This window comes from Musca autumnalis, unplaced genomic scaffold, assembly GCF_047663935.1.
Source record: "Musca autumnalis isolate F117 unplaced genomic scaffold, ASM4766393v1 scaffold_1, whole genome shotgun sequence".
Taxonomy (NCBI): Eukaryota; Metazoa; Arthropoda; class Insecta; order Diptera; family Muscidae; genus Musca; species Musca autumnalis.
Genome location: NW_027411644.1, coordinates 278,264,862 through 278,276,790, shown reverse-complemented (window position 1 = coordinate 278,276,790; position 11,929 = coordinate 278,264,862). Strand labels below are relative to the sequence as shown.

Sequence of the window (11,929 nt, the reverse complement as noted above, 5' to 3'; positions counted from 1 at the left end):
TTTAAACAAATCTCTTCGTGCCCACATAATAAATTACATTTATATTAACTCAAACAAACAAAGCCAAACTTAAAGGTAATGCAAATAGAATTACCGAATTAATGTAATTCGCAAATAAATACTCACAGGAAAATGTGGAAGCAAAATAAGATTAAAATAAACCCAACCAAATCAAGTGGCCAGTGAGAGCCCAGAAACGACTGGCAGATAAATAAAAAACCGGACAAACCAAAAATGCTCAAAGTATACAAAGTTTCATTATAAAAAGTGACACAGAAAAGTGACGCTCAAACAGCTAAAGCCTGCAGCAAAGCAAAAGAATGGACGAAGAGCAAATAAATAAAATCACACGGAAAGACAATAAGAAAGCCTCAAGTTAAATTTGATACAAATTAAGAAAAGAGGAAAAAAAACAAAACAAACCAAAAACGGACCAACCAAAAACAAAAAATGAAACTAAAACAACAACCGAATTTCCATAACTTAACAGCCGGGGTAGCAATGACCAGCAGTTTAGCTTTGGTAGTGGGAAAAACTGCCGCTAGGAAACTTCTCACATCTTCTCTTTGTGACAATTTGTGCGGCTGCTAAAATACTCAAAAAAAACACAAACCGCCAAGGGATTGGACCAAACGTTTTGCCATTGTACGTTAATGCCTTACCTAATTTTCCCCCTTTTCCAGAGCGACGTTCCTGTGAATAAACAACACAAACGACAAAGTTGTCATTATGCAAATTTTTCACTAGGTATTTAAAAAGTTCTTTTGTGTACATCCATAAAAAACGCAAGGAGGACAAACACAACAAAATATGGACTAACAATTTATCAGCAGCCAGTCGTAGTTGCTGTTAAACCTCATTTCCATAACTCTGACGAAGTGAAATTAACAGCAACAACACAGCCACTAAAAACAAATGTTTTGTCTTTGAATATGGTCCAATTTAAAAATGTGGGGTATTTTGCTGTGCTTTTTACAACTCGTTTTGTTGTTTTAATTTTACATGGAATATCAAAGTTTTATCACTTTAAAGTCGACATTTGTGTATATTTTGAAGTTTGACACATTATTTGGACCCTTTGTTTGTATTAAAGATATTCAAAAGAGTTTATATTATGTCCAAAATAATAAAATTACACATCATAAACGTCATCTACAATACTGAACATTTTCAGAATACTGAACAGCACTATGTGGAAAGGGTATTATAAGTTTGTTTTGGTAAAAATTTATGTAACAACGCGAAATATTCGTCGGAGACCCCCAATGTGGTATACCAACCTTCATATCTCGACGAGATGAAGCGATTTTGAGATGTGTGTCCATTATAAATTGTAATCAAACTCCAGGCCGCAATTATGGACCGATCGTCACAACATTTTGTGTGGATGTCGGGTTCATACCAGAATAGATCCCTATTTTTTATTGGTGATGATCGTGAAATATTTAGCTGGTGAAATGTCGTAGGGGATGGAATATACCAAGGAACAGTCCTGACCGGACTGGCAAAGCTCAGGATTTATCTTGGCCCTCTTTCATCTCAAGTGGACACTGACCTCCCCGTGGTGTCACCTGGGGAACTGCCTTTGACACCCATTAAAGATAGTGAGCTAACATTTGCCGCGCGTTCACCCATAGGAACGTTAAAAACTTGGGTTTGGCCGTCGGGTTAGTAACCCTCCCCTGGAAAAAACAACCTACTATGAAAAAACGAAAGAAAAGAAAAACAAATCCCTCAAAACTTGACGACCCCCGCAAACATTTTAAATACCATGATCTGCGAATCTCTTTATAGAGAAGGTGCAATTTACGCATTGGCAGATGTACTTGAAAAGTACAAGGATGACATTACTGCCATACAGGAAATACGATGGAACGGAAAAGGCGTCACAACAATACCCAAAGGTGACGCACTGTATTATAGCTGTCATGACGTAAAACATGAGTGTGGTTGCGGATTCGTAGTTAGTCGGAGGCAAAAACACCTGGTATCAAACTTCACCCCAGTGAATGAAAGACTTGCTGCAATTCGAATAAAAGCTAAATTCTTCAACATCAGATTTATTTGCGCTCATGCTCCCACTGAAGAAAAGGACGAACAGAACAAAGATATATTTTACGAGCGCGTAGAAGAAACTTATGACCGTTGCCCTGCCCATGACATTAAAATTCTACTAGGCGGTTTTAATGCCAAAATTGGGAAGGAGAATATCTTTGGCCCAACAGTCGGGAAATTCAGTCTGCACTGTGAAACATCTGACAATGGTATGAGGCTGATAGACTTTGCAGCTGCAAGAAACATGGTAGTTAGCAGTACCAGATTTAAGCATCTCGATATTCATAAGGGCACCTGGCTGTCGTCAGATCAAAGAACAAAAAATCAAATTGATCACGTTGTGATAGATGGAAGACATGCATCAACCGTGTTGGATGTACGATCGTTCCGAGGTGCAAACATAGACTCGGACCACTACCTTGGTGTAGCAAAGGTACGTACCAGATTAAACGTAGCAAACAAAGTGCGAACAGACACAACACGGAAGTTGGACATCGGTAAGCTGCAATCAAAACAGATAGCCACAGCATATTCCACTCAACAGGCCCAACTGCTTAATTAAAGCACTCCTCGTCCCGATAACATATCAGGACAATGGCAAAACATTGCCCACTCCATGCAAAAAGCCCCAAAATCAGTACTTGGATGCCAGCGACCTCCACCAAGGAATCCATGGTATGACCTGGAGTGTCGTGCTGCTGCGAACAGAAAAATGCGGCATATAGGGCTACTTTACAATCAGTAGCAACGCGTAGCGCACGAGAGAGGTATCGGGAGAAAAGGAGAGAGGAGAAACGCCTTTTCCGCAGGAAAAAGAGAGAGATGGAAAAGCGGGAGTGTGAACAAATCGAGATATACAGGAGACAAAATGAAGTCCGAAAATTCTACCAAAGAGTGAAACATCAAACTGATGGCTTTGGAACTGGCACATCCTCCTGTAGAGACCAGCAAGGTAATTTGGTAACTCATACAGATAGTGTGCTAAGGATATGGAAAGATCATTTTTCCAAACTGTTGGTATCCAAGAGTAGCGAAGTCGACGACAAAGATACCCAGATCCAATCCCAGAAGATGGTATTGAATGTATACCACCCGGCCAAGATGAGGTAAAGACAGCAATAAACCGGCTGAAGAATAAAGGACAGCAGAAACTGATGGCCTACCTGATAAAGTGTATGCATCAGCTAGTTAGCTCCATCTGGCAGGAAGAACGCGTACCCGACGATTGGAACCTGAGCACCCTGTGTCCCGTCCATAAAAAAGGAGATAAGGATTTATGTTCCAACTATAGGGGCATAAGTCTTCTCCCTATCGCCTACAAGATAGTGTCAGGGATATTGTGCGAACGACTTAAGCCCATGGTCAACGAAATAATTGGACCATACCAATGCGGCTTTAGACCTGGCAAGTCCACCATTGACCAGATATTTACCCTGCGCCAAATCCTGGCGAAGACCCAAGAGATGCAGATCGACACCTACCACTTTTTTGTCGATTTTGAAGCAGCCTTCGACAGTCCGCTACGTTCAAGCTCCCGCAAAGCTCATTCGGCTTTCTAAAATTACTCTAACTGACACAAGATCTTCAGTTAAAATAGGTAAGAACCTATCCGAAGAGTTTTGTACCATAAGAGGTTTCAGGCAAGGAGACAGCCTTTGGTGTGATCATTTCAACATCCTGCTAGAAAAGGTTATACGAGAGGCAAACGTCAAAAGAAGTGGCACAATCTACACCAATAGCCACATGTTACTTGCTTACGTTAACACAACAAACGACATCAGTTGTGAAATAAAAAGAAGAATTTTATTGGCCAACAGATGCTACTTTGGCTTAAGTAAGCACTTTAAAAACAAGGCCACAACTAGTCAAACAAATATAACGCTTTACAAAACACTGATACTACTTGTGCTGATGTATGGTTCCGAAGCCTGGGTACTTGCGCAAGCAGATAAGGCAGAGCTTGGCGTGTTTGAGAGAAAAATTCTTCGTTGTGTGTCTGGACTTCGCTAGATTTCACTCTTTCAGTATAAAACTCCTTAGGTCATGTTATCTCGAATAATTCAATTAACTAAAAACTTTCATAAATAATGATCTTCGTTATAATAAGACAACAATAAATGAAAATTAAGTAGTTCAGAATATTTCATGCTGGGGTACAAAAACTCGCCCCTGACGGACGGAACGAGATGGGAACAAAAGCATGTATCGGCTGAAAGAGGACACTCTCAGGGCACGATATAGGTACATTGTATTCAGTGGAAATACTATTTCTTCCTGAACGAGTTCAATTTGATTTGCAGCGATTTTTCATAATAAATGTCCTCTTGAGCGTATACTTTATTTGTCATGAAATCATTCCTATTTAATGATCATACGCTACCCAGAACTGATATTGCTATAGAGCGTTGCAAACATTAGAGTTGGGCAATCTCGTTCAATTGAACGATCCGGATCACTGTATCCGTTCAAAGACGAATGAGTAACACCATAAAAACTAACGTCTGAAATTAAGTATACGCGGTTTTGTCAAAGAAATTACCGGGGTCCAATGAACGAGATAGTGATCCGGATCGTTCAATTGAACGAGATTGCCCAACTCTAGCAAACATACCCAGCAAAAAGTTTGCCTTCAAAGAGGCATTATCATATGTACAAGTGAGTTGGAAGTGCATCAAATTATGCATTTTCACTCATGATTTTTACAAGAGCGTGTATACTGAAAGAGGCACTACATTGCACTGCATTTTAACTGACCCTCTGGCACTGCATTTTAAGTGACCCTCAGGCACAGCATTTTAACTGACCCTTTGGCATTGCATTTTAACTAACCCTTTGGGGGTAGAATAGGATGCAGTCCAAAACACGTGTTTTGATACATTCTGCGGAATTTGTGCAAGCCATTACAAAATATCCCAGAATAAATAAAATGCATTTATTATGTGTGTAAAACAAAAATATTAAGAACTTTATTACATTAACACAAATTATGAAAATTCTCTATGGAATTTAATGGCAACCATGCGTGTTTCCTCCATTTAATCCAAGCTGAACTGTTCTTGCTTCATCTGCTAAATGAGTTTGATATTGTCTTCCCATCACCAGTTAAGATTTCGACATGTACTCCAACAGCACTCCATTGGGAAAATTTCATACCGAAAAAATGTTCGTAAATTAAATATTTTTTATTTTATATTAACAAATTTTTGGAAATGTTAACACGCTTATGTCTTTTTGGAAAATGTATGCCGCTGTCTGTAGAGATGTACAAACTGATTTATGGACTTGTAGGGGTCTCTAATAACTTATAATAAAATGTAGCGAACGGAGTGCCTTTTTCACGACTCCGTTTGGACTGCATCTTGATGATTTTAAATTTTCACGACTCCGTTGAACTGCATCCGGATGTTTTTAAAATGTGACAATTGGATGTGATTCTTTGGATTGCATCCAAATGCAGTGGAATCCAAATGTGAGGAATGGAGTGCCTTTTCCACGACTCCGTTTGAACTGCATCAAAACATGCCGTGAAAGAACTAGTCCACAATGTGGACTCCACATTGCACTACTTCCAATTTATTTTGCTGGGTATTTAATGTTTAGCCGGAATGAGAGTCCGGTTCGCCGATGGTGACATTAAAATTATTTTAGGAGATTTTAATGTCATTCAAACATCGTTCTATCACCGAAGAGAAGAATTCGGCATATAAGGCTTATTTATGAATGAAACAATACAAGACAAACTTCGTTTACTTAGGGGAAAAATGTAAAAGCGGAAGTGTGAAAAATTACCTTCTACCACATATAAATAGTTTCGCGGATAAGTCGCGATAACGGGAGTTCTATTCCAAAAAAAAAAACATATACACTACAATACAAACTACACAAAAAATACAGCACATGTCTGAGCCTACAATTTCTTATCACATCTAACTTTTTTTTAATTCTTAATCACAATCTTAATAAGCATTTCTGGCCACGTGTTTCTAGCTTAAAAAACGTTTATAATAATTATGTTATCGACGTTTAATTGTGGAGCGAAACAAATGCGTTCTTCTTTTGATTGCCTTTCATAAAATGTGTTGTCAGGTTGAAATGTTTTTCTTTTTAAGTGTCCCAAATTGTTAGGAATCTAATCCCGTTACTATTTTATTCAAATATATAACTTTAAAAAAGGACTTTTTGCCTCAGAAACCTGCCATTGGGCCTATAGTGCATTCTAACAAAGTTTTGGTGCAGGCACATACGGATTATGGAACAGATAAGGATAATGCTATGGGATGAACTCTTTTCCAAGCTGTTGGTATGCAGTAGTAGCGACGAAGGAGATACCATAGACCCAACTTAGAATATAATAGGAAATCAAGTTGAGACCTCGTGCCAGAGTGGGACGGTCCCAAGCTGCTGAGTGGACTGGAGAAGATGAAGGGTGCTCCAATGGACGAGGGGTCCGTAATCGCCACTAAGCCACCAAACAACAAAAGCGGAAGTAGTTCTCTTGATAACAGAGGCTGGAGTGGAGGCACTAGACTGGCACTGTTCTTTGGGCATAAGGGAAGCTAAATCAAAATCATATACATGAAGGATAACGGTAAGCGTAGATCGTGTATTATTGTTAAATAGTGAAACCAGAAAATGACAAGCAGTTCGTTATCGTCACTTGCGCCATGGCCACCAAGCACCACCAAAAGAGATCATTGTATATTGCACTATCCATCAGTAGTCTATAAAATACTCAATGTATTACCCGACGCATTACCAGTAACTAGAGAATTGACATGAAAGGTAGGGAAGCCCATTTCAAGCGATGAAAACAAGCTATAGACCATTTTGTGTGGCATTTTTGGGTGTAAAGTAACCAGGCTCAATGAGTAACTAGTTACATAACTATGTCAAAGTAGACAAATGCTATTTATTGAACAACTGGGAATTTATTGTCGTTTGTAATGTTAGTTCCATCGGTACATGTAAACAAAACAAGGAAATGGATAATTTCTCACAGATAGTAGAAGATTTGCAAAAATGTTTGGTGTCGCTAAAACTTCATTGAAAAAGGAGAAGCTGTTTCAAACTTTTGTTTTTGAAATCGAAGAAGCACATGTTTATTGGGGCTAGGGTTTCGGGGTCGATGTATTTTTGGCTCGACTCCGACTCCAGACGGATTTTTTTACGACTCCGGCTCCGACTCCTACTCCGAGGGTAAATTCCTATTTTGGCGTTTTTTTCTTCGCACAAGTAAATTTTGGAAGGAACTCTTCCCTGTGAGAAAATCTTTAAGCTTTCAAAATATGTGAAAACTAGCAAAGTACCCGCTACTTCGTATGCGGAAAGGGTATAAAAATAAATAACAATATATAATATGAAAATGGCGAATTTTAATCAATATTTATTTTAGTACTGTTCGTCCCTTTTTAGTTCGATTTTCAAAAAGATCAGCCTTATCTCAACTTTACACATCAACAGCGAGACAAACGTTGCAATACTCACTCTAACTCCAAAACATACAGATTCCAGCACAGTCCCTACTCCCAACAAATTGAGTGCACTTATAGCATGTTTTTCGACGACATGTCTCAATCCTACACTAACTTGAATACAAAATAAAAACAGTAATCGTAATTCTAAATCTCAAGATTCCAGGTGTATCCGTTCATCCAACTCAAAACTGTATCATTTCGTACTCTTTGTACCCATAAGTAAGGTTTTCGAAAACTACCTCAATTCATCACTTAAACAGTAATCTTAATTCCACATTTCAGGATTGCAGCTCTATCCGTTCATACAAATCCAAATTGTACCAAATTTAGTACTTTTCGTACCCATAAGTACAAATTTTCAAAACTATCTCAGTGCTATGTTCAAACAATAAACTTAATTCCAAATTTCAGGATTCCAGATATATCCGATCACTCAAATCCAAATTTGGTACCATTTAGTACTATTCGTATCCAAAGTACGAATTTCTAAACCTACCTCTATCAACACTCCAACATCAATTTTAATTCCCAATTTCACGATTCCAAATGTATCCTATCAAGAAATCCAAATTGTACCATATTTAGTACCATTTAGTACTTATCCTACCCATAACTAAAAATGTACACAACTTTATCAATGCTACACTCCAACAGTACTCCTTATTTCAAATCTCGGGATTTCAGCTATATCCGTTCACCCAAATCCAAATTGTACAAAATTTTGTACCTTAGTATTATTCCTACCCAGGAGTACGAATTACCTCAATCCTACACGCCAACAGTAGTCTTAATTCCAAATTTCAGGATTACAGCTGCATCCAATCACCGCAATCCTAATAGTACCAAATTTGGTACCATTTAGTAATTTTCGTATCCAACGTACGAATTTCCAAACCTAATTCTATCAACACTCTAATAGTAATCGTAATTCCGAATTTCAGGATTCCAAATGTATCCGATCACACAAATTAAAATTGTACCAAATTTGGTACCATTTAGTACTTTTCGTACCCATAACTAAACTTTTCAAAAACTTCATCAATTCTACACACCAACAGTAATCCTTATTCCGAATCTCGGGATTCCAGCTATATCCCTTCACCCAAATCCAAATTGTACCAGATTTGGTACCATTTAGTACTTTTCGTACTTATAAGTACAAATTTTCAAAACTACCTCAGTGCTAAGTTCAAACAATAAGCTTAATTCCGAATTTCAGGATTCCAGATACATCCGATATCTCAAATCCAAATTTGGTACCATTTAGTACAATTTGTATCCAAAGTACGAATTTCCAAACCTACCTCTATCAACACTCCAACATCAATTTAAATTCCGAATCTCACGATTCCAAATGTATCCTATCACCGAAATCCAAATTGTACCAAATTTAGTACCATTTAGTACTTTTCCAACTGATAACTAAAAATTTCCAAAACTTTATCAATCCTACACTTCAACAGTAGTCCTTATTCCAAATCTCGGGATTCCAGCTATATCCGTTCACTCAAATCCAAATTGTACCAAATTTTGTACTATTCGTACCCATGAGTACGAATTTCCGCAACTACCTCAATCCTACACGCCAACAGTAATCTTAATTCCAAATTTCAGGATTACAGCTGCATCCGATCACCGTAATCCAAATTGTACCAAATTTAGTACCATTTAGTACTTTTTGTTCCCATAGGTCCGAATTTCCCAACCTACCTCTATGCAACACTCCAACAGTAATCTAAATTTCCAATTTCAGGATTCCAAATGTATCCGATCACCCAAGTCCAAATTGTACCAAATTTGGTACCATATAGTACTTTTCGTAGCCATAAGTACAAATTTTCGTAATATTTTGTCCAAACTTAGTTTAAGTTCCAAGAAAAGCCACATCGGCCACTCATTCAGTTACCTTCCCCACAAAAATGTTCTGAAAAATTGTACTCACGATTACTCTTGAAGGGAGTGGCCGATTTGGTGCATATTTTACACATCTTAATATATCTACCAGATATAGATCAGGTTCGAATATTGGCTATATTTGTCCACTCTTTCGGGTACCTTCGACACAAAATTTCGGATAAGTTCACTTTAAGGCCTGCTCTCAAATTACTTCGATTTTTATTGAAGCAACTTGCATTCGCTAGGGTGCCACCGTAGTGCAATGGTATGCACACCCGCCTTGCACGCAGAATGTCGTGGGTTCGATTCCCCGGCAAGCCAACATCAAAACATTTTCAACGGTGGCAAAATACCCCCACATGTAAAACTTCTCTACAAGTGGTGTCTTAAGACACGCCGTTCGGACTCGGCGTTAAACGGTAGGTCCCATATCATTGAGCTAATATGAATTGGGGTGTACTCATTGATATGAGAGAAGTCTCCGTTGTCCCTTCTAGGATGTTTGTGGAACAATTATTATAACTTGCATTCGCTGCCTCAATTACGACGGTAAACGTTTTTTCATACTTTCCATACTTCTTAAGAAAACAGTCCGAAATGTGTAAAAACCCCCTATAGCGCCAAATGTAGTGGCTGTAGAGCATGATAACTTCCAAGCTGATCAACCGATTTGATCCAAAATTTGGCCTTCGTCATATTTTGTCCAAATTAGTTTCAGTTCGAAGATGGGCAATACCGGTCAACAACTTCCGGTACTTCCTCCCAATATTTAAAAATGTCACTAAAATGATATGCACGGGCAACCAATTTTGTCCAAACTTAGGATCTCCTAATAGTTTGTCCAAATTTAGTTAAACATCTAAAACGGTCCATATTGGTCCTCTCCTTTGGGTACCTCCCGCAAAAAAAGTTCAACATTTGGTCTGAGTGCAGTTTAGGGTCTGTTCGAAGATCCTTTGGAAATGTATACTGGTACTGTTCGTTGTGGTGCTGTTTACAGCGATATTATGCTTTCAATGGGCAAGTCCATGCTCCCTGGCATACTGTCCCAAAAGTGTGTCGTCGCTGAATATCTAAATGATATGACTTCCAAAATAAGATCCAATTCCAAAATGGACTATGTCGGAATAAAGGAATTAGTACCTCCTCCGCAACACTTTTGAACTTTAATCCTAATCCGCATTTTTGTTGGCAAGTTCAAATGCCGAAAAAGGGCCACAAAATTCGGAAAAGTCCCTAAATACATTCGATCTGTCCGTAGATGAAAGTTTCAATGCACATAGGATGAGGGTATATCTCTGTCGGTTAGCCGACTGATACTTTTTTACCTGTTTTTTTTTATTAATAAATAACTTTATTTAAAATATCGAGATGGCCAAATGAAGAGACTTCGTGTTTTACTTTACAGATTTTTGTTTTCTAAGAAAAAAACTTTGGTTTAATTGCATTTTGCTTTTTAGTCAATGCAACGTTCGATTTCTTGCTTAGAAAACGTATCATATGTTTCTTGTGGCGCAGCAACTTTCCCATCCTCTTCTTTTTGGGTTGAACACATTGACCACTTAAGTTACTCTCAATTTTGGAGGGTTCCGATTTATCAGCAACATTAGACTTTGGCTTACTTTGATTATTCCTCTTAACTACTTTCTTGGACACAAAATTCTTTGTTTCTAACAGAAGAGAATCCTGCTTAATGTCCTTCATTGATGGCTTTTTATGTTGCAATTTCTTTCTTACTTGGCGTTTCATCATTTTCGATGATGGATCACCACCACTGCTAAACGCCTTGGCTGCCTCAGCTATGGCATCGAAATTGCCAAAAACTTCCAAAATACTTTTGTTGACATACTGCAAATAGCAAAGAGATGAGTCACAGACACTGCATTTCGATTTTCGATTGTGGGCAGCAGAATTGGTGCGTATTAAACTTTCCAAGTAAAGGAAATTCTTGGCCATATTTTCACAATGTGGACATTGGCTGGCAATCTTTTGAGCTGGTTTCAGGGAGTTTTCTTTGGCCTTCATTTCGACGAGACCCGCTTTTTGATAAAAATTATTTGTGGAATTTTGTGGCACAACATAGGAGGGATTGATCTCTTCTCCTAAGCCAATCATTTTATTTAAAACAGAAATTTTGTTTGATTTATCCAACATATTTTTTATTTGAATTCTTTTCGTTTTTTGTAGTTTTTAATTTTTCCAACAATTTTCAAATGATGTATGAAACAAAGTTACACTTTCAAGGTTTTTTAGTTTCTCTATTATTTTTTTTTTTTTGTAATAAATGACACACAGTATTCATTATCTGCCAGCGCTGTTACATTTCCATCTTAACACTGCCATCGCATTCACAAAATATGTTGACTTTTTTTCGTTTTTTTGCAGTTTTGTGATAAAGTCTTTGGTTTGGTTTTTGTTTTTTCGTTGTCGTTTTCCACTTCCAATTCCATTTGCATTACATGCCAGTTCAATTCGTTTCTATGCTCCCATATGGATGAACGCGG

General features: G+C 37.9%; 1 protein-coding gene across 1 annotated transcript; it reads right to left on the bottom strand.

The window, feature by feature from the left end:
- Positions 1-10,742: 10,742 nt before the first annotated feature.
- LOC141391286 (uncharacterized) lies at positions 10,743-11,663 on the bottom strand. Its single transcript, XM_073964196.1, has one exon. It carries the CDS (start codon positions 11,577-11,579, stop codon positions 10,845-10,847), a length of 735 nt encoding a protein of 244 aa, XP_073820297.1. The 5' UTR covers positions 11,580-11,663; the 3' UTR covers positions 10,743-10,844.
- Positions 11,664-11,929: the final 266 nt, after the last annotated feature.

What these genes read in the sequence shown, in the direction of transcription:
- LOC141391286 (XM_073964196.1), bottom strand. Translation starts at nt 11,579, where the DNA reads ATGTTGGATAAATCAAACAAAATTTCTGTTTTAAATAAAATGATTGGC.